The 23,183-nt window shown below is 48.7% G+C and overlaps 1 protein-coding gene across 1 annotated transcript; it reads right to left on the reverse strand.

The window, feature by feature from the left end:
* Positions 1-8,480: 8,480 nt before the first annotated feature.
* Positions 8,481-17,191, reverse strand: LOC107983631 (zinc finger protein 845-like). The gene is made up of 2 exons (XM_062969420.1): positions 17,070-17,191; positions 8,481-10,971 (listed from the first exon to the last, which is right to left on the reverse strand). The coding sequence occupies exon 2, from the start codon at positions 10,532-10,534 to the stop codon at positions 8,609-8,611; it is 1,926 nt and encodes a 641-aa protein (XP_062825490.1). The 5' UTR covers positions 10,535-10,971; positions 17,070-17,191; the 3' UTR covers positions 8,481-8,608.
* Between the last annotated feature and the right edge of the window lie 5,992 nt (positions 17,192-23,183).

Here is a 23,183-nt window from a genome sequence, read left to right on the forward strand (position 1 = left end):
GAATTCACTCTCCAAAAGCCTGTTGGAAGGCTCTTCCTAAATACTGCCAGAGTGGGGATTGCCTAATCTCCCTGGGGAGCAAGTTCAAGAGCCGGGGGGCCACCATGGAGAAGGCTCTCTCCTCATCCCCACCAACAGCGCTTGTGATGGAGGTGGAAGCGAGGGGAGGGCCTCCCCCAACAAACAAAGAGAACCTGCAGGTTCATAGGGGAAGATACGGTCACGAAGATAGGCAGGTTCCGAACCGATCAGGGCTTTGTAAGTGGCTCTTCCAACAGGCTTTTGGCGACTGGTTTCCTTAGTTTGAGATTGCCCTGTTTGTCCATTCTGTTTGGATAGCATTTTTACTCCTTGCCGTATATAGTCTTTAGGTGTATGCCCCCTCCAGCACCTTAATGGGATAATAGTCCCTGGCACCTACCTCTTTCCTAATCTGTACTGTATAAAACTATTTGCACTTTTCTGGCCCACTACCCTTTTTAGGAGCCAACCCGGGTTTTAATCAAAGTGTGCTTATTGTTTATTGGTATATGTGATTTTACTTGTTTATGATTTGTTTTTATTGCTGAGTTTTATATTGCTTATTGCCTGGGCTTGGCCCCATGTAAGCCGCCCCGAGTCCCCTCGGGGAGATGGGGCGGGGTATAAAAATAAAATAATAATTATTATTATAGACTGTTGACCTGAAGGTTGGCGGTTCGAATCCGCGAGGCGGAGTGAGCTCCCATCTGTCTGCTCTAGCTTCCCATGCAGGGACATGAGGGAATTTCCCTAAGGATGGTTAAGACATCCGGTTGTGCCCCAGGCAACATCTTTGAAGACTGCCGATTCTCTCACACCAGAGGTGACTTTGGTTTTTTTTTATGTCAGGAGCGACTTGGAAAACTGCAAGTAGGTTCTGGTGTTAGAGAATTGGCCATCTGCAAGGACGTTGCCAAGGGGATGCCCAGATGTTTTGATGCTTTTACCATCCTTGAAGGAGTCCCTGGTGGCATAGTGGGTTAAAGCCTTGTGACTTGAAGGTTGGGTTGCTGACTTGAAGGCTGCCAGGTTCGAATCCAACCTGGGGAGAGCGCAAATGAGCTCCCTCTAACAGCTCCAGCTCCATGCAGGGACATGAGAGAAGCCTCCCACAAGGATGGTAAAAACATCAAAACATCTGGGCATCCCGTGGGCAACGTCCTTGCAGACGGCCAATTCCCTGACACCAGAAGCGACTTGCAGTTTCTCAAGTCTCTCCTGACAGGAAAAAAAAGGCATCCTTGTAGGGCGTTTCTCTCATTTCCCCTCATAGAGCTGGAGCTGACAGAGGGAGCTCATCCATGCTCTCCCCGGGTTGGATTTGAACCAGCAACCTTCAGGTCAGCAACGCAACCTTCAAGTCACAAGGCTTTAACCCACTGCACTGTGGAAACCGCTCTGAGTCCTTCTTGGAGATAGAGCGGTATATAAATAAAGTGTTGTTGTTGTTGTTGTTGTTGCGCCACCGGGGGCTCCAGCAGAGGCGACTTCCCTCAGTTCTCTTCTGACACAATAAAATAACACAAAACAATAATGTTTCTGTCTGGCCTGTTTGTGCTCATGGCTCGAGGCAGGCTGCAACACGGCAAAAAACACACTCACCGAAAGCGTTCTTTCTCACTCTTTCACAGGCCTGGCCACACTCACCGGAGGGAGGGAGGAGAGGAGTCCGCTCCGAGGAGGGAGGCCCTGAGGGAGGCCAGGCCCAAACACCCGGATGAAGGCAGGCAGGCAGGGCGGGAAAGGAGGCCCACGCGAGGCCCAGGCCTGGAAGGGAGGGCGCCCAGGACAAGGCCCCGCTCCTCCCTCCCTCCGGAAGTGAGCTCAGAGGGAAGGGCGTCGCGCTCTCCTCCCCTCCCGCCTCTCTGGGAAGCGGAGGCCTCCCTCTCGCTCGACTTCCGCCCGGACTGGACATGGCGGCCACGAGGAGGCGCCCATAGAGGGGCGGGGCTTAGCCTTCAAAGAACAGGCTGCAAAGGGGGAGCCAGGCAGGCAGGCAGGCAGGCGGACGGAGAAGAGGCCTCTTGGGCTGGCTTCCTTTCCTCCCTCCCATCTCCTGGGACTCCATCACCCAGAACCCCCTTGGCCCTTGGCTCAAGGCAGCAGAGGCCTCTGGGAGTGGAAGTGAGAAATGGGAAGGAGTGGGCCTGGGAGAGTGGAGGGAAGGCCTCCCTTGGACTACAACTCCCACCACAATCCCTGCAGAAGGGCCTGGCACCAGGGATGGGGACTACAGCTCCCATCATTGAGACTTCTGCGCCAGCTGCGCCCATCCCTTGAGACGCCAGATCCGGCCATGGCAGTCCAGCCTCAGTCGCACCCCGCTTGGACTACTGCCACGCTCTCTGCCTGGGGCTGCCTTTGGAGACAGTTCGGAAGATTCAGCTGGTTCAGAGTGACTGACAGGAGCCCCTTCAGGGGCAGATGCACTTCCATGGATGGCAGCTCTACTGACAGCCGCTCTGCTTCCGGGCTACATACACAGTGCTGGTCACTACCTTTAAAGCCCGAAACGGTTTGGGTCGAGGCTACTTGACCGATCGCATCTCCTCTTACAAACCAGCCTGGGAAGTGCGGTCAGCAGAGGAGGAGGAGGCCCTGCTCTCGGTCCCACCCCCATCCCAAGTAGGGCTGGTGGGAACGAGAGAGAGAGAGGCCTTCTCCGTGGCCGCCCCCACCTCTGGAAGCCCCTCCCTCAAGAAATGAAGCTGGCCCCTCCCTCCTCTCCTTCCAAATGCAACTCAAGACCTACCTACCTATGCCCACGAGCCTATGGAGAGGAGGCGGCGGATAAGGTAACGAGAGATCAGTCCCGAGCCCTTGGTTGGGAACCATTTCGCCAGCCCAATGACCATCGTTTGACTAGACAACCAACTCACACTGTTTTGTGACCGCTAGTTAGCTGTTTTAAATTAAGGCGGATGTTTGTTTAGATTTTACGTTATTATGCAATTTCGTTTGACTAGGCGTAGTTTAATTTATTGGCTTTAATTTGATGTGAGATTTGAATGTTGTTTTCATATGCAGGGTTTCTCTGGGATTTTATGTCAGTATTTATTTGTTTAACAGAGACATTGAATATTTGCCGTTGTATGTTGGAAGACGCCCCGAGTTCCCTTGGGGAGATAGGACGGAATACAAATAAAGATTATTATTATTATTATTATTATTATTGTTTCAGAGGGCCCAGAGTTCGAAGCTCCCGAAAGCCTCAGGAGGACCTTGCAACTGTACCCCAAACTTTATCAAACTTAAACCTTTCAATAAACGAGTGATATATCAGGGTATGCTGTATTAATATTATATATATATCAAATGTCTTGTGAAGGCCCCAGAGGAGCAGGAAAGACTTTATTTATTTATTACAATACAGTAGAGTCTCACTAATCCAAGCTAAACGGGCCGGCAGAAGCTTGGATAAGCGAATAACTTGGATAATAAGGAGGGATTAAGGAAAAGCCTATTAAACATCAAATTAGGTTATGATTTTACAAATTAAGCACCAAAACTTCATGTTATACAGCAAATTTGACAGAAAAAGTAGTTCAATACGCAGTAATGTTATGTTGTAATTACTGTATTTACGAATTTAGCACCAAAATATCACGATATATTGAAAACATTGACTACAAAAATGGCTTGGATTATCCAGAGGCTTGGATAAGCGAGGCTTGGATTAGTGAGACTCTACTGTACTTGTATCCCGCCCTTCTCACCCAATAGGGGACTCAGGGCGGCTTACAATAAAACACGTATATAAATATAATACAGCTCATTCAATCAATTAAATAATAATACAGCTCATTCAATCAATTAAAATTAAATACATTAAACATTCCTAATGGCATCAGGGCAGCGGACAAAACAACAAAATTACAGGGCCCCCAACCTCGAAATTTGACAACCCATCATCCACTGCTCTAAGGTTGATACAACAAAAAGAAAAAAAAATAAAGTCTTAATTACAGGGAGAGGAATAATAGTTTTTATCCAATTGCTGGAGCCCCCAATGACCTAGGGGATAAAAGCCTCGTAACTTGAAGGTTGGGTTGCTGACCTGAAAGCTGCCAGGTTCGAATCCCACCCGGGGAGAGTGCGGATGAGCTCCCTCTATCAGCTCCAGCTCCATGCGGGGACTTGAGAGAAGCCTCCCATAAGGATGATAAAACATCAAAACATCCGGGCGTCCCCTGGGCAACGTCATTGCAGACGGCCAATTCTCTCACTCCAGAAGCAACTCCGGTTGCTCCTGACACGAAAAAAAAAATCCAATTGCTGCCAGTTTGAAGTATAAGCTCCGTCCACTTGGTCTCCTAGCAACCTACTCAGCCCAGGGGACAGGCACAGTTAGGCCTCAGGCTTCTTCCCCACTGCCTATAAAATACAGATTATCTGCTTTGAACTAGATTATCTTGACTCCACACTGCCATATAATCCACTTCAGTGTGCATTTTATCCAGCTGTGTAAAAGGGGCCTCATATAATCCAGTTTTAAGCAGATAATATAACATTATCAATATACAGTAGAGTCTCATCCAACATAAACAGGCCGGCAGAACGTTGGATAAGTGAATATGTTGGATAATAAGAAGGGATTCAGGAAAAGCTGATTAAACATCAATTAGGTCATCATTATACAAATTAAGCACCAAAACATCATGTTATACAACAAATTTGACAGAAAAAGTAGTTCCATGCGCAGTAATGCTATGTAATAATTACTGTATTTACAAATTTACCACCAAAATATCACAATGAATTTAAAACACTGACTACAAAAACATTGACTGCTAAAAGGCAGACTGCGTTGGATAATCCAGAACATTGGATAAGCGAATGTTGGATAAGTGAGATTCTACTGTAATATGAAATAATTACTGTGATAGAATAATACAGAACAATATAATCTCTAAAACCAGGACAGTAAATAAAGAGCAGCATCTGAAAGCAGGGAAATTGGAAATTCCACAAAGGAAACAATCAGGGCCAGCTAACACCTCCGAAGAAAAGATTCTTCCAGAAAAGAAGCTGAGAAGGGAGTGAAGCAGTGTGTATTACCAAAGTCATTATTATTACTATTATTATTATTGTTGTTGTTGTTGTTTTGCTGTGAACTGTGAAAATGAATACAATCTGGCTCCAACTATGCAAAAACACTGAAATCTGAATATATAAAAATTACTGTGGTATAATAAAACAAAACAATACAATCTCTAAAATCACTAAATAAAGAACAACACTCTGAAAACAGGGGAATTCCACACAGGAAACAACCAGGGCCAGCTAACATCTCCCAACAAAGGATTCCCATCACCAAAGTCTGGCAAATTCTCTGTTTTCTGAGGGCCACAGACAGTAGAAGCACATAAAATATCGCAAACACCACTCTGAAAACAAGGGAATTCCAGAAATGAAACAATCAGGGCCAGATAACACCTCCCAACAAAAAATTCACTCAGGGAGGAAACAGCCAGGCTTTAAAGCTGCAAGGCCATTACATGCTAATCATTTTCCCTAATTGCAGCATTCATACTTGCCTCCAACACACAAAAAAAATCAAAAATATTGTATATTCACAACCTTTAGGAAATAATATCCCTTGATGGTGCAGCGTGTTAAAGCGCTGAGCTGCTGAACTTCTGGACCGAAAGGCCACAGGTTTGAATTGGGGGAGCGGAGAGAGCCCCCACTGTTAGTCCCAGCTTCTGCCAACCCTAAAGTTCGAAAACCCGCAAATGAGAGTAGTTGAATAGGTACTGCTCCGGCGGGAAGGTAACGCCGCTCCATGCAGTCATCTCACATGACCTTGGAGGAGTCTACGGACAACGCCGGCTCTTCGGCTTAGAAATGGAGATGAGCACCAACCCCCAGAGTCAGACACGACTGGACTTAACGTCAGGAGAAAACCTTTACCCTTGACCTTAACTACCACCAATTCCTCAATACTTTATTTCCCAGACCACCAGACTTCGCCACAGCAACGCGTGGCCGGGCACAGCTAGTATACATATAAATATACAACTGGCACATTTGGAGTCTAAAAACTGGGTCTGTCATTGAGTTCTAAAAGGTGTGGTAGTGATTGATGCTGCTGCTCTTGCTTGAAAGCCTGGTCCCACAACCAGGTCTTAACTTTCCTGCGGAAAGATAGGAGAGGGAGCCTCCCTGGCATCATTTGGGAGGGCGTTCCACAACCAACTTTAGTCCTGAATACTAGTCCTGAAGCCTAAGCATGGGAGTCCTAAACTTTCGAGACTGCTGGACTCTACTTTTCAATGACCTTGCTAACGTTTAGACTTAGAAGATGAATGTTTAATTGTTTGAAAAGAACAATACATTCAGCTGTAGCTCTGTGTTTGCTATTCCTTGCCCTTTTCTCCTCAATGGGACATGCTTCCAATTATCGACTCTCTTGTCCCGTCGGCCTTTTTCCCCTCCAAACTAAACACACTCATCTCCCTCAGCCATTCCCTAGAGTCCTTCTCTGGACACATTCTAGCATCCCAAACTCTTGCTTGAATTGAGCTGCTCAGAACTGGACACAGAGTCAACTAAAACTTACCCGGATCTAGACATCATGCTCCCATTGGTACAGCCTAGAATCACATTGGCTTTTTAAAGCTGCTCTATCACATTTTATCTAAAAAAAACCATTTTATTCAAACACAGAAAAAGAAAAACAAATCAAAGCCTGTTTACACAAATTACAATTTTGGCATTTTATTTTTTTACACAAATTATAACTTTGGTACCTTTTTTTTTAATGACTACTTAACAAATATAAAGGGAACAAGGATACACACCTTGCACAATAAGATCAAAATTAATGGACCCCAAACCATAGTCTAGAAACCTCTCACTCACTATATGATTATCTGTTTACTCTATTTCCTTTCAATACTGTTCTATACTCTATACTTCATCAATTTAGTTAATGTGTCCATCTGAACTGATTCATGAATGTACATCAGTCGTTGTCATCATTCTTTGCCTTACATTCCCTGCAGTTAGGGAGATATGTTGTGTATCCTAATGGACCCTTTGCCAAAGGTGGGGATTAAACAGTCCCAAATACCAAAAATGATTCACTGTAAGCAACGATAAATGCACATGAAGAGTGATGGTCTCGTGTTCCAGGGCTCTCCTAGTATAAACTCTGAGGTTTATTAAACAAACACAAGATAAGCCAAAACCATATTAACTTACAGGAAAACTGAAGTCTTTGGTCCGGCTAAAACAGTGGTTGCCAACCTGTGGTCCGTGGGCCACCAATGGTCCGGAAGAGCTTAAATAGGGTCCATGGCCTCACCATTACTACACCATTGCGATGAGAGCGAGTAGTCTCGCAAAACCCTCTTATAGTGCCGAGGTTTATTGAATATGGTTTTCTGTGGGCGAGCAGATGGCGACTACTGGGTGGCATGTGTTCTGTATCAGGAACTAGAGCTGATGTGGTCTATCCAATGCCATTTTCTGAATCAGCACCCCAAATAACCAAACCGAATCTAAAGTTGACCAAAAACTGAGTTGTAACCCTTTTGGTATTAATTTTGGAGAGTGGTCCCTGGTCAAGTGATCCCTAGTTGGAAACCACTGGGCTAAAAATAATGCAATTGGAGCCACACAGTCGAAGGAACAATGAACACAAGTGCAGGTCAAGAGTCCAGTTAATGCAGACACGTCGAGTACTGTAGATCCAGGTCAGGAGCAAAAATAAACAAGACCCAAGGTTACAGACCAATGGTCATATGCCAAGAGTTCATTACGCAGAATTCATCAAATATCAAGAGTACAAACCGAATTTAGAGTCCCAAAATCAAGCCAGCAAGTCAGGGATACAAACAAAGTCCAGTCCATAAACGAAACCAGAACGTCAGTCCAGAATTTAGAGTCAAATATTCAGTATACAACAAAGTCCAGAAAAGGGTTACAGGTACAGAGCTAGAGCCCAAAATAATAATAATAATAACAACACTTTATTCATATTCCGCTCTATCTCTCCAAAGGGGCTCAGGGCGGATCACAGTCCACACAATACACATGCACAGCAAACATTCAATGCCGTTGAATGAAGCAGAGCCAAGACATGAGACAGGAGTATGAAGATATGACGTTATCTGCAACCAAAGAGCTATTCTTTTTCAGAACCTTTTATCCCGAGATCTCAGCTGCTGCTCATTTCAGCAAACATTCACAGATCATCCTAGAAGCCTGCGATGGGTCTCCTTGGGGAGGAGGTTAGGTGAACCCCTTCCAAGCTTGCTGCAATCCGGAGAAAAGAGCCCCTCTGAGTGACACCTGCTCCCAGTAGTCGTCAGCCAAGGCCACACAAACTGCAGTTCTGGTGGAGAGAGAGCAAGGTGCTGGCCTTCCTCTTTCCTTGCAGTGCTTTTTTAGAGAGAGCTCGGAAACTCAAAGGCCCGTCTCCTCTAGAGGAACATGAGTTCTGTGATGTCTACTGTATGCTGAACTTTTTCTAAAGCTCTTTTCACATTGGGTACATTTGTATGGCTTCTCCCTTGTGTGGGTCCTTTGATGGAAATGCAGATGGTCACTCTGACTGAAGCCTTCTCCACACTCCATGCATTCATATGGCTTCTCCCCTGTGAGTCTTTTGATGGGAATGTAGACTGTCACTCCAACAGAAGCTCTTTCCACATTCCATGCATTCATATGGCTTCTCTCCTGTGTGCTTCCTTTGATGGGAACGTAGACTGCCACTCCAACGGAAGCTTTTTCCACATTCCATGCATTCATATGGCTTCTCTCCTGTGTGCTTCCTTTGATGGGAACGTAGACTGTCACCCCGACGGAAGCTTTCTCCACATTCCATGCATTTATAGGGCTTCTCCCCCGTGTGGGTCATTTTATGGGAACATAGACTGCTTCTCTGACAGAAGCTTTCTCCACATTCCATGCATTTATAGGGCTTCTCCCCTGTGTGCTTCCTTTGATGGGAACGTAGGCTGTCACTCCAACTGAAGCTTTCTCCACATTCCATGCATTTATATGGCTTCTCCCCTGTGTGGGTCCTTTCATGGGAACGTAGATGTCCACTCCGACTGAAGCTTTGTCCACATTCCATGCATTTATGTGGCTTCTCCCCTGTGTGGGTCCTTTGATGGGAACGCAGATTGCCAATCTGATTGAAACTTTTTCCACATTCCATGCATTTATGTGGCTTCTCCCCTGTGTGCTTCCTTTGATGGGAACGTAGGCTGTCACTCCAACTGAAGCTTTCTCCACATTCCATGCATTTATATGGCTTCTCCCCTGTGTGGGTCCTTTCATGGGAACGTAGGCTGTCACTCCGACTGAAGCTTTGTCCACATTCCATGCATTTATGTGGCTTCTCCCCTGTGTGGGTCCTTTGATGGGAACGCAGATTGCCAATCTGACTGAAACTTTTTCCACATTCCATGCATTTATGTGGCTTCTCCCCTGTGTGCTTCCTTTGATGGGAACGTAGACTTCCACTGTGACTGAAGCTTTCTCCACATTCCATGCATTTATGTGGTTTCTCCCCCGTGTGGGTCCTTTGATGGGAACGTAAATGTCCACTCTGAAGGAAGGTTTTTCCACATTCCATGCATTTATGTGGCTTCTCCCCTGTGTGGGTCCTTTGATGGGAACGTAGACTGCCACTCCAACGGAAGCTTTTTCCACATTCCATGCATTCATATGGCTTCTCTCCTGTGTGCTTCCTTTGATGGGAACGTAGACTGTCACCCCGACGGAAGCTTTCTCCACATTCCATGCATTTATAGGGCTTCTCCCCCGTGTGGGTCATTTTATGGGAACATAGACTGCTTCTCTGACAGAAGCTTTCTCCACATTCCATGCATTTATAGGGCTTCTCCCCTGTGTGCTTCCTTTGATGGGAACGTAGGCTGTCACTCCAACTGAAGCTTTCTCCACATTCCATGCATTTATATGGCTTCTCCCCTGTGTGGGTCCTTTCATGGGAACGTAGATGTCCACTCCGACTGAAGCTTTGTCCACATTCCATGCATTTATGTGGCTTCTCCCCTGTGTGGGTCCTTTGATGGGAACGCAGATTGCCAATCTGATTGAAACTTTTTCCACATTCCATGCATTTATGTGGCTTCTCCCCTGTGTGCTTCCTTTGATGGGAACGTAGGCTGTCACTCCAACTGAAGCTTTCTCCACATTCCATGCATTTATATGGCTTCTCCCCTGTGTGGGTCCTTTCATGGGAACGTAGGCTGTCACTCCGACTGAAGCTTTGTCCACATTCCATGCATTTATGTGGCTTCTCCCCTGTGTGGGTCCTTTGATGGGAACGCAGATTGCCAATCTGACTGAAACTTTTTCCACATTCCATGCATTTATGTGGCTTCTCCCCTGTGTGGGTCCTTTGATGGGAACGTAGACTGCCACTCCAACTGAAGTTTTCTCCACATTCTATGCATTTATGTGGCTTCTCCCCTGTGTGGGTCCTTTGATGGGAACGTAGACTGCCACTCTGACTGAAGCTTCCTCCACATTCCATGCATTTATAGGGCTTCTACCCTGTGTGGGTCCGTTCATGTCTAGTAAGAGAACTTTTCCAATCAAATTGTTTCCCACATTCCATACACTGATGCAACTTCTCCCCTGTGCGTGATTTAGGATAGGGAGGTAGAGGACTTGCCATTCTTTTATATTTATAATTCAAATATTATGCCAGGGGTTCACAGATATAACCTCCCGATCAGCACAGTCTTTGTATTGCTGTAGCCTTCTGCTCGCTTTCCAAGCCTCTTTTTTTTTCATCACAATCTTCTTTCCTCCTCTTAACTGCATAGGGTTGTAGCTTGTAATATATTTTTCTACTACTTATTTTTTCTTGTTGTCATTGCTGTGTATCTTGAAGTCACTTTAGACTTAGAGCACTCCTCGGGCAAAGCTCTCACGCTGTGTTCTTTGCAGAACTTGTTCAGAAGTCACCTGCCGGAGAAAGAAAGGAAAATCTCTTCAGGAGTTGAACAGAGAAGATCTCATGGAACATGAAGCACAAGACTCGTGCTGTAACAAACCCAGGGGAAGAGGGACGGTGCCCAATGCCTGGAGACAAATACTTTAACACTTGCCCAACAATGAACAATCCCTCCTTAGGTACAAAGGGGACAGTGCCCAAAGATTCTCTGCCTAAAATAAAATACAACCCTACCGATTAAACTCCAGCAATGCAGCAAAGCTGCAGGTATAACAGACTGAATTAAATTATTCTCAATGTCTTCTAGAGATATGTGTTCAGCCTTATATAAATTACTGTAATAATGTTTAAAAGCCTGTTGAATACTGATATAATTAATTAATATTTCATCTTCATGTTGTATCTTAACAATGAGTCCCTTCAGGGTAGAGAAAGGTGGGGTAGATAGCAATAAAATTATATTATTGAGGCATCAGTAGGTTAAATGTTTTTGAATATTTACATACAACTTGAATTTAAGATTTAAGACTGCCCAACTCTGATTAAATCATTATTCTAACCTCCTTCGATGTAAATTTGCTTCCAATAATCACCATAGCTTATTTTCAGTATACATTTTGGGGGATATGCTGTGTGTAAAGGAATAAGGAAAAGTGGAAAAGACAAGCACCGAGGAGGAGAGGAATGTAGCACTGTATCAAGAGGAGGAAAGGAAGGTGCACACTGCGTTGAGAGAGGAGGAGAGGAAGGTACACACTGCACCAAGAGAGGAGAGGAATGTACGTACTGCGTCAAGAGGAGGAAAGGAAGGTGCGCACTGCATCGAGAGAGGAGGAAGGTGCGCACTGCGTCAAGAGAGGAGAGGAAGGTGCACACTGCACCGATAGAGGAGGAAGGTGCGCACTGTGTCGAAAGAGGAGAGGAAGGTGCGCACTGCATCGAGAAAGGAGGAGAGGAAGGTACACACTTCACCGAGAGAGGAGAGGAAGGTGAGCACTACGTCGAGAGAGGAGAGGAACGTGCGCACTGCATCGAGAGGAGAGGAAGGTGCGCACTGCGTCGAGAAAGGAGGAGAGAAAGGTACACACTGCACCAAGAGAGGAGAGGAATGTACGTACTGCGTCAAGAGGAGGAAAGGAAGGTGCGCACTGCATCGAGAGAGGAGGAAGGTGCGCACTGCGTCAAGAGAGGAGAGGAAGGTGCACACTGTGTCGAGAAAGGAGGAGAGTAAGGTACACACTGCACCGAGAGAGGAGAGGAAGGTGCGCACTGCGTCGAGAGAGGAGAGGAAGGTGCACACTGCGTCAAGAGAGGAGAGGAAGGTGCGCACTGCATCGAGAAAGGAGGAGAGGAAGGTACACACTGCACCAAGAGAGGAGAGGAACGTGCACACTGCATTGAGAGGAGAGGAAGGTACACACTGCACCAATAGAGGAGGAAGGTACACACTTCACCGAGAGAGGAGAGGAAGGTGCGCACTGCGTCGAGAAAGGAGGAGAGAAAGGTACACACTGCACCAAGAGAGGAATGTACGTACTGCGTCAAGAGGAGGAAAGGAAGGTGCGCACTGCATCGAGAGAGGAGGAAGGTGCGCACTGCGTCAAGAGAGGAGAGGAAGGTGCACACTGCGTCGAGAAAGGAGGAGAGGAAGGTGCACACTGCGTCGAGAGAGGAGAGGAAGGTGCACACTGCGTCGAGAGAGGAGAGGAAGGTGCACACTGCGTCAAGAGAGGAGAGGAAGGTGCGCACTGCATCGAGAAAGGAGGAGAGGAAGGTACACACTGCATTGAGAGGAGAGGAAGGTACACACTGCACCAATAGAGGAGGAAGGTACACACTTCACCGAGAGAGGAGAGGAAGGTGCGCACTGCGTCAAGAGAGGAGAGGAAGGTGCGCACTGCATTGAGAAAGGAGGAGAGGAAGGTACACACTGCACCAAGAGAGGAGAGGAAGGTGCACACTGCATTGAGAGGAGAGGAAGGTACACACTGCACCAATAGAGGAGGAAGGTACACACTTCACCGAGAGAGGAGAGGAAGGTGCGCACTGCATCGAGAGGAGAGGAAGGTACACACTGCACCAATAGAGGAGGAAGGTACACACTTCACCGAGAGAGGAGAGGAAGGTGCGCACTGCATCGAGAGAGGAGGAAGGTGCGCACTGCGTCAAGAGAGGAGAGGAAGGTGCACACTGTGTCGAGAAAGGAGGAGAGGAAGGTACACACTGCACCGAGAGAGGAGAGGAAGGTGCGCACTGCGTCGAGAGAGGAGAGGAAGGTGCACACTGCGTCAAGAGAGGAGAGGAAGGTGCGCACTGCATCGAGAAAGGAGGAGAGGAAGGTACACACTGCACCAAGAGAGGAGAGGAACGTGCACACTGCATTGAGAGGAGAGGAAGGTACACACTGCACCAATAGAGGAGGAAGGTACACACTTCACCGAGAGAGGAGAGGAAGGTGCGCACTGCGTCGAGAAAGGAGGAGAGAAAGGTACACACTGCACCAAGAGAGGAGAGGAATGTACGTACTGCGTCAAGAGGAGGAAAGGAAGGTGCGCACTGCATCGAGAGAGGAGGAAGGTGCGCACTGCGTCAAGAGAGGAGAGGAAGGTGCACACTGCGTCGAGAAAGGAGGAGAGGAAGGTACACACTGCACCGAGAGAGGAGAGGAAGGTGCACACTGCGTCGAGAGAGGAAGGTGCACACTGCGTCAAGAGAGGAGAGGAAGGTGCGCACTGCATCGAGAAAGGAGGAGAGGAAGGTACACACTGCATTGAGAGGAGAGGAAGGTACACACTGCACCAATAGAGGAGGAAGGTACACACTTCACCGAGAGAGGAGAGGAAGGTGCGCACTGCGTCAAGAGAGGAGAGGAAGGTGCGCACTGCATTGAGAAAGGAGGAGAGGAAGGTACACACTGCACCAAGAGAGGAGAGGAAGGTGCACACTGCACCAATAGAGGAGGAAGGTACACACTTCACCGAGAGAGGAGAGGAAGGTGCACACTGCATTGAGAGGAGAGGAAGGTACACACTGCACCAATAGAGGAGGAAGGTACACACTTCACCGAGAGAGGAGAGGAAGGTGCGCACTACGTCGAGAGAGGAGAGGAACGTGCGCACTTCATCGAGAGAGGAGAGGAAGGTGCGCATTGCGTCGAGAAAGGAGGAGAGAAAGGTACACACTGCACCGAGAGGAGAGGAAGGTGCACACTGCATTGAGAGGAGAGGAAGGTACACACTGCACCAATAGAGGAGGAAGGTACACACTTCACTGAGAGAGGAGAGGAAGGTGCGCACTGCGTCAAGAGAGGAGAGGAAGGTGCGCACTGCATTGAGAATGGAGGAGAGGAAGGTACACACTGCACCGAGAGAGGAGAGGAATGTACGTACTGCGTCAAGAGGAGGAAAGGAAGGTGCGCACTGCATCGAGAGAGGAGGAAGGTGCGCACTGCGTCAAGAGAGGAGAGGAAGGTGCACACTGTGTCGAGAAAGGAGGAGAGTAAGGTACACACTGCACCGAGAGAGGAGAGGAAGGTGCGCACTGCGTCGAGAGAGGAGAGGAAGGTGCACACTGCGTCAAGAGAGGAGAGGAAGGTGCGCACTGCATCGAGAAAGGAGGAGAGGAAGGTACACACTGCACCAAGAGAGGAGAGGAACGTGCACACTGCATTGAGAGGAGAGGAAGGTACACACTGCACCAATAGAGGAGGAAGGTACACACTTCACCGAGAGAGGAGAGGAAGGTGCGCACTGCGTCGAGAAAGGAGGAGAGAAAGGTACACACTGCACCAAGAGAGGAATGTACGTACTGCGTCAAGAGGAGGAAAGGAAGGTGCGCACTGCATCGAGAGAGGAGGAAGGTGCGCACTGCGTCAAGAGAGGAGAGGAAGGTGCACACTGCGTCGAGAAAGGAGGAGAGGAAGGTGCACACTGCATCGAGAGAGGAGAGGAAGGTGCACACTGCGTCGAGAGAGGAGAGGAAGGTGCACACTGCGTCAAGAGAGGAGAGGAAGGTGCGCACTGCATCGAGAAAGGAGGAGAGGAAGGTACACACTGCATTGAGAGGAGAGGAAGGTACACACTGCACCAATAGAGGAGGAAGGTACACACTTCACCGAGAGAGGAGAGGAAGGTGCGCACTGCGTCAAGAGAGGAGAGGAAGGTGCGCACTGCATTGAGAAAGGAGGAGAGGAAGGTACACACTGCACCAAGAGAGGAGAGGAAGGTGCACACTGCATTGAGAGGAGAGGAAGGAACACACTGCACCAATAGAGGAGGAAGGTACACACTTCACCGAGAGAGGAGAGGAAGGTGCACACTGCATTGAGAGGAGAGGAAGGTACACACTGCACCAATAGAGGAGGAAGGTACACACTTCACCGAGAGAGGAGAGGAAGGTGCGCACTGCATCGAGAGAGGAGGAAGGTGCGCACTGCGTCAAGAGAGGAGAGGAAGGTGCACATTGTGTCGAGAAAGGAGGAGAGGAAGGTACACACTGCACCGAGAGAGGAGAGGAAGGTGCGCACTGCGTCGAGAGAGGAGAGGAAGGTGCACACAGCGTCAAGAGAGGAGAGGAAGGTGCGCACTGCATCGAGAAAGGAGGAGAGGAAGGTACACACTGCACCAAGAGAGGAGAGGAACGTGCACACTGCATTGAGAGGAGAGGAAGGTACACACTGCACCAATAGAGGAGGAAGGTACACACTTCACCGAGAGAGGAGAGGAAGGTGCGCACTGCGTCGAGAAAGGAGGAGAGAAAGGTACACACTGCACCAAGAGAGGAGAGGAATGTACGTACTGCGTCAAGAGGAGGAAAGGAAGGTGCGCACTGCATCGAGAGAGGAGGAAGGTGCGCACTGCGTCAAGAGAGGAGAGGAAGGTGCACACTGCGTCGAGAAAGGAGGAGAGGAAGGTACACACTGCACCGAGAGAGGAGAGGAAGGTGCACACTGCGTCGAGAGAGGAAGGTGCACACTGCGTCAAGAGAGGAGAGGAAGGTGCGCACTGCATCGAGAAAGGAGGAGAGGAAGGTACACACTGCATTGAGAGGAGAGGAAGGTACACACTGCACCAATAGAGGAGGAAGGTACACACTTCACCGAGAGAGGAGAGGAAGGTGCGCACTGCGTCAAGAGAGGAGAGGAAGGTGCGCACTGCATTGAGAAAGGAGGAGAGGAAGGTACACACTGCACCAAGAGAGGAGAGGAAGGTGCACACTGCATTGAGAGGAGAGGAAGGTACACACTGCACCAATAGAGGAGGAAGGTACACACTTCACCGAGAGAGGAGAGGAAGGTGCACACTGCATTGAGAGGAGAGGAAGGTACACACTGCACCAATAGAGGAGGAAGGTACACACTTCACCGAGAGAGGAGAGGAAGGTGCGCACTACGTCGAGAGAGGAGAGGAACGTGCGCACTGCATCGAGAGAGGAGAGGAAGGTGCGCACTGCGTCGAGAAAGGAGGAGAGAAAGGTACACACTGCACTGAGAGGAGAGGAAGGTGCACACTGCTTCAAGAGAGGAGAGGAAGGTGTGCACTGCGCCGAGAGGAGAGGAAAGTGCGCACTGTGTCAAGAGAGGAGGAAGGTGTGCATTGCATCGAGAGATGAGAGGGAGGTGCACACTGCGTCAAGAGAGGAGAGGAAGGTGTACACTCCGTCGAGAAAGGAGGAGAGAAAGGTACACACTGCACCGAGAGAGGAGAGGAAGGTGCGCACTGCGTCAAGAGAGGAGAGGAAGGTGTACACTGCGTCGAGAAAGGAGGAGAGGAAGGTACACACTGCACCGAGAGAGGAAGGTGCGCACTGCGTCGAGAGGAGAAAAGGAAGGTGCACACTTCACCGAGAGAGGAGAGGAAGGTGCGCACCGCGTCGAGAGAGGAGAGGAAGGTGCACACTACACCGAGAGGGGAGGAAGGTGCACACTGCGTTGAAAGAGGAGAGGAAGGTGTGCACTGCGTCGAGAAAGGAAGAGAGGAAGGTGAGCACTGCACAAGAGAGCAGAAGAGGAAGGAGAGCTGGGTTGCTGTGCGGAGAGGTGAGGGTCCTGGCAGGAAAGCACCCAAGTATAAGCCGAGGGTGGCTTTTTCAACTCCCAAGTCCGCCTCACCTTTCTGCACCTGCAGGTTCTTTTCCACTTCAGCCTGGAGCCTCTTCTGCCACTCCCACCCTGCAGCCTCCCTCCTTCCGCAGGACAGCCTTCTCTGCCGGGGGAAGGGTCCGGGTTCTGAGTCTGGAGCCATTTCCAAAAAGGACAAAGCAGTCAAAAAGGGCAGAGCAGCAACAACCATAGTTCAGCAGATCAGTAGTAATAATAGTAACAACAACAACTTTATTTATATCCCGCCACCATCTCTGAGGGGGACTCGGGGCGGCTCACAAAACACTCAAGGTGTGACACAAAATACAACAAGTGCAAAATAAAACATAGATAATAAAGAGTCAACACAACATCATAAATTCACAGTACCCCCGGTAAAAACAATAAAATACAGCTATTGCTGTAGATAAAACAGCAGTATTTGACCTCAGAATAGTAAAGTGCTAACAAAAGAGTCTAAAGGTCCTCATATGTATTATAAGAGAGTCTAAACATGAACAAAGGCTTGTCAGAATAGCCAGGTCTTTAAATGTGTGCGGAAGGTTGGGGAGGGGGGGGGGGGGCTAGCATGATCTCACTTGAAAGGGCACTCCAGAGCCAAGGGGCCACCACTGAGAAGGAAGGCCCTCTCTCTCGTCCCCACTTAAGATGGAGGTGGGACCAAGAGCAGGGCCTCCTTCTCCGGTCGATCTTAAAGCCCATGCCGGTTCATAAAGAGATACGGTCTCGAAGATTGGTTGGACCCGAAGCGTAAAGGGCTTCATAGGTGATAACCTGCACTTTGAATCAGGTCCGGAAATTCATTGGCAGCCTGTGGGGCTGCTTTAATAGGGGCATGGTGTGCTCCCTATAACCAGCTGCTCTTTGTTACACTCTCAGCACTTACAGATTATTCATGAAGCACTTGCGGCCTTTTACTGCTGCAAAGAGAAATATGGCCACCTGCCAAATAGTAGAGGCTCCTCCTTTGGGGCTTTTAAGCAGAGGCTGGATGGCCATCTGTCAGGGTACTTTGAATGCAATTTTCCTGCTTCTCGGTAAAATGGGGTTGGACTGGGTGGACCACGAGGTCTCTTCCGACTCTAGGATTCTATGCTCCATTGCCCTGATCAGACAGTAGAGAGCTGCGAGACCAATTTAGGGTTCTTCCTGGGCAATTGGTGAGTAAAGGGGATATTAGCCTTGAGGGAGAAAAGGAAGAAAGGGGAGAAGGGAGGGAGGGAGGAAGGGAGGTGCCAATGACACAAACAACACAAGGTGCCAATGACACAAACAACACACTCCCAGTGCAACTGGCATCCCCAAAGCACACTTCTGAAGGAAACTAGCACATATCAAAACATAGCGTGTGACCATCCAAGTGCCTTGATTTTCCTTGACTCACACACACATCTATCTATCTACCTACCGTATCTATATGTTTGTATTTATTTATTTATTTACTTACTGTTTTTATATACCGCTTTTCTCACCCAGGGGATTTGCGGGAGGGGGGGAACGGGACTCAAATCGGTTTACAACATAATGGGAAAAATTCAATGCCTAACATACATATAAAGTAAGACGACAACAAGGCTGATCTGAAATGGTTTTAAACAATTGATTTAAAGTCAAAATAATGTGGTTTTAGTGTTTGTGTATTTTTAGTTATTTTATGTCCCAGCATTGAATGTTTGCCGTATATATCTTGTGCTCTGCCCTGAGTCCCCTTTGTGATGAGAAGGGTGCAATATAAATGCTTTAACTAAATAATAAATCAATAAAAGAAAATCATAAAATCTAAAAAAAGAAACGTAAGTATCCATTAAAATCAATAAGACCATTAAACATAAGATATAAACAACATTTAGATATGAGGACATAGAATTAAAACACGTCATATTAAAATCACATGATCCAAAGCTGTAGACTGGGCCACTGCAATGGTCAATTGCACATATGCCATATTTATTTCTCGCACCGCATTATATTGTATGCATATATAGTAGAGTCTCACTTATCCAAGCCTCGCTTATCCAAGCCTCTGGATAATCCAAGCCATTTTTGTAGTCAATGTTTTCAATATATCGTGATATTTTGGTGCTAAATTCGTAAATACAGTAATTACAACATAACATTACTGCATATTGAACTACTTTTTCTGTCAAATGTGTTGTATAACATGATGTTTTGGTGCTTAATTTGTAAAATCATAACCTAATTTGATGTTTAATAGGCTTTTCCTTAATCCGTCCTTATTATCCAAGATATTCACTTATTCAAGCTTCTGCCAGCCCGTTTAGCTTGGAGAAGTGAGACTCTACTGTATGTACGTATCTGTGAGAGAGACAAACACAAGGCTGTTCCCCCAGAAGAGCCCCTTTCCTTCCGTCCTTCCTTCCTTCCTTCCTTCCTTCCTTCCTTCCTTCCTTCCTTCCTTCCTTCCTTCCTTCCTTCCTTCCTTCCTTCCTTCCTTCCTTCCCTCCCCTGATGCAGAATAAGGAAGATAAAAGGCACTGGGTTCAATCCAAGCGGAAAGGCCTTTCTTAGCCTGCCCTGCAAGGGGTCACGGGTCCCATGTTGTGGCTCTTTGTGTTGGGGGACCGGGGGTCGCTTCTGGCTCTTATTATTAGAAAGAGTAATTGTTAATGTTAGAGAGAATGTTCCATAGGTGAGTTTCACACAGGAATAAGACACACGATGCGCATCGGGCCCGAAGCACCGATTGGGAAGCAGGTCACAAAGGACGGACGGGCGGAAGGAAGGGAGGAAGAGGAGAAGAGAAGTCTTACTCCCAGGGCAGCTGGCCTCCCTAAAGTACAGTTTTGAGGGAAACAACGCATTTGCAAACAAAGCGTGTGACCAGGCACATCCAAATGCCCTCATGTTCACTTACACACAAACACACACATCGATTTATCTACCTACCTATTTATATGTTAGTATTTATATATTTACTAGCTTGGGGTGGTGGCCGGGTTATTAGAAGAAGGCATTGTTTGTTTTGGGAAGTTAGGTAGTATCCTAAGTTTGGTCCAGTTTGCTCAGGGTGAACTGCAACTCCCAGATTTCCAGGGCAATCGCCTCCAAACTCCGCTTGTATGCACACTTGGCCAGGTTGGGTCTGTGAGCCAGGTTTGGTCCAGATCCGTCACTGGTGGGGTTCAAGGTTCTCTGAACACGGGTGAACTGGAACTCCTGGGTGTCAAGGTGAGGCTGCAGATTTGGCCAAGTGAGCTCTGGGTGCCTCGTTGGGGAGACTCAGGCTGGAGGGCCGAGGGAGGGAGGGAGGGGGCGGGGGGAGGTGCAGTCCCCTCAGGCCCCGGGCCTTCTTCCCTCAGGGGCGCCCGCCTTCCCGCCTTCCCGCCTGCCTTCCTTCCTTCCCTCCCTCGGGAGGAGACCAGGCCACGCAGGAGGCCCCGGGAGGTCTGTGCGTCTCTCTCTCTCTCTCTCTCTCTCTCTCCTCCCCATCCGGGAACAAGGCCTTGGCCTGGCTCCCCTCCCCTCCCCCCCCTCCTTCCACTCACCCGCGCGAGGCTCCCGAGGAACACGCGAAGAGTTGGCGCCTCTCCCTCGGCTGGGCCCAACCGGAAGCGCCCCCTCACTTCCGCCCGCGGAGGCCCCCCTCCCCTCTGCCTGCCTGTTTCCAAGGGATCGGGGCGGGGCTGGCCTTGCCGTGACGTCACCCTGGGGGCGGAGGCAGGCGCCCAAAGAGAGGCGGGGCTTGGCCTTAAAGGAGCAGCACTGCGGGAAGGACCCCCACGAGGCTGTTCCTCCCGAAGAGCCCCCTCCCCGCCTCCCTCGGCCTGGGGGTCCCTGGCAGGGACAGGCCTGGTGGGGAACTCCACGTAGAGGGAGGGAGAGGGAGGGGGGGAGGGGGGGCTGGCCCTGCTCGGGGGTGCCAGAGAAGCCAAAGGGAGGGCAGGGACTCAGCCAGGGTTGGGGGGAACCTCAGAGAGGGATGCTACTACTCTCTGATGGGCAATGCTTAAGAAACTATCCTAGAAACAAATGGCATCATTGCGTTCCTGTGAGTTTTCCAGCTGCCTGCCCATGTGCCAGAAGCATTCTCTCCTGACGTTTCGCCCACATCTATGGCTGGCATCCTCAGAGGTGGTGAGGTCTGTTGGAAACTAGGCCAGTGTGGTTTATATATATCCCTGTGGAATAATGTCCAGGGTGGGAAAAAGAACCCTTGGCAGGTAGAGGCCAATGGGAATGTTGCCATTGGCCACCTTCACTAGCATTGAATGGCCTTGCAGATTCAAAGCCTGGCTGCATCCTGCCTGACCTCCCACAGATAGATACACCGCTCTTGCCTAGGGATGCCTGCCATAGATGTGGGTGAAACGTCAGGAGACAATGCTTCTGGATCATGGCCATACGGCCCGGAAAACTCAGTGCAAGGCAGTCATTGCAGCCATGAAAGCCTTTGACAACACAACGCATCATATCCATGTCTGTCTTCTGTTGGGCAAGGGACAGCCCAGCGAGTGCCAGACCCACAGGCTCCGTGGCCAGAAGGTGTGTTTCCTTCCTCTGGGGCAGAAGAGGCACCCCACTTTCCATCCCAAGTGGCTGAGCAGATTTCCGTCGCAGCCTGGCCGGACTGGGAGGGCTCAGAAGGTGAGGAAGGGGGTGCTGGGGTGGGTTCGGGGGACACTGTTGGGAAGCGGCTCAAAACCCTGGGGGGAACTTGCAACTGCTCCCCAAACTTGATCCAACTAAATTCTTTAATAAGCACATGGAGTGATATTTTGGTCAAACTAAATTCTTTAATAAACACATGGAGTGATATTTTGGGGTACGCTGTATTCCTATTGTATCAAATATCCTGTGAAGGCACATGTCCCCGTCCGTCTCCTCTGTTGACATACAACCCTATCAAACCCTGTCCAATATCCCTCTAGCCATCTCCCAGGCCTGGACATGTCATCCCTTCTGTGTGAGAGTGACAGGCAGACAATCCCTTCTTCAGGAGGGCTCTTTGGCATTCTTTACCTGGCCACATGTGTCCAGAGGTTTATGATTCCCAGGGAAGGCAAGGCCAAGCAAGGATGACTAAATTAGCCTTTCCAATGGGTACCCGACCCCCAGGATATGTAGCATCATCACCTTGTGTCTTCTGTGACTGGCACTTTTGTCTTCTTTGGAATTAGACATTAAGTCAGTCAAGGACTCATCTGCATTCCCACACCATCACCTTCATCAGTTTTGCGCCCTCCACAGGTCTCCTCACAACTGAATGGACTCTTAAACCCTCCCAAAATCGTCCGTGGTTCTTCCTGCCGTGGGGAACCTCTCCTTCCAACTGTGACACGAAGGGAACCCCCACCAATCATGGCCCGGATCCTGGCTGGCTCATTCCACAGCCAATCAGGAGGGAGGCATGGGAGGTCTGGATATTGATTGATTTATTATTACATCATTTCTACCCCGCCCTTCTCACCCATCAGGGGACTCAGAGTGGCTTACAATATACATCAGAAACACAGTTTACATCAGATTAAAAGTCTTCCAAGATTAAAAAATTACAATAAAAATTAAAATATACCTTAAAAACCTGCATCATTGTACATTTAAATATACATTTAAGGTGCTTTTCATGTCCAGGTGGGGGTCTGTCAAGGAGTCATATATTCATATCGCGATTCTGCTGCTACTCATGCTCAAATGCCTGCTCCCATAACCACGTTTTTGTTCTCTTTCAGAAAGACAGGAGGGCGGGAGCCTGTCTAATTTTGTTTGGGAGGGTGTTCCATAGGCGGGGGGCCACCACTGAAAAGGCCCTGTCCCTCATCCCCGCCAGCCGCACCTGTGAACCGAGAGCAGGGCCTCCCTGGAAGATCTTAGATTCCGTGATGGGTCATAGGGGGAGACACGTTCGGACAAGTAAGCTGGGCCGGAACCGTTTAGCACTTTATACCTCTGCAAGTGGATTGAAAGTCATCTTCTTTGCTTTCAAACCCAGATAACTTTGTTCTCTGTCCGGGCCGATCTGATTTAGTGGAGCCTCACCAGGTATAGACTCACTATATGTGGTCTCTACTGAAATCACCTCAAAAAGAGAGGACGTGGGAATCCAATGAGAAGGGCATCTGGGCCCTCTCTCCTCAGGAGGCCTAAGACCCAAAACAACCCAAA

The sequence above is a fragment of the Anolis carolinensis genome, chromosome 2, assembly GCF_035594765.1.
Source record: "Anolis carolinensis isolate JA03-04 chromosome 2, rAnoCar3.1.pri, whole genome shotgun sequence".
NCBI classification, from domain to species: Eukaryota; Metazoa; Chordata; class Lepidosauria; order Squamata; family Dactyloidae; genus Anolis; species Anolis carolinensis.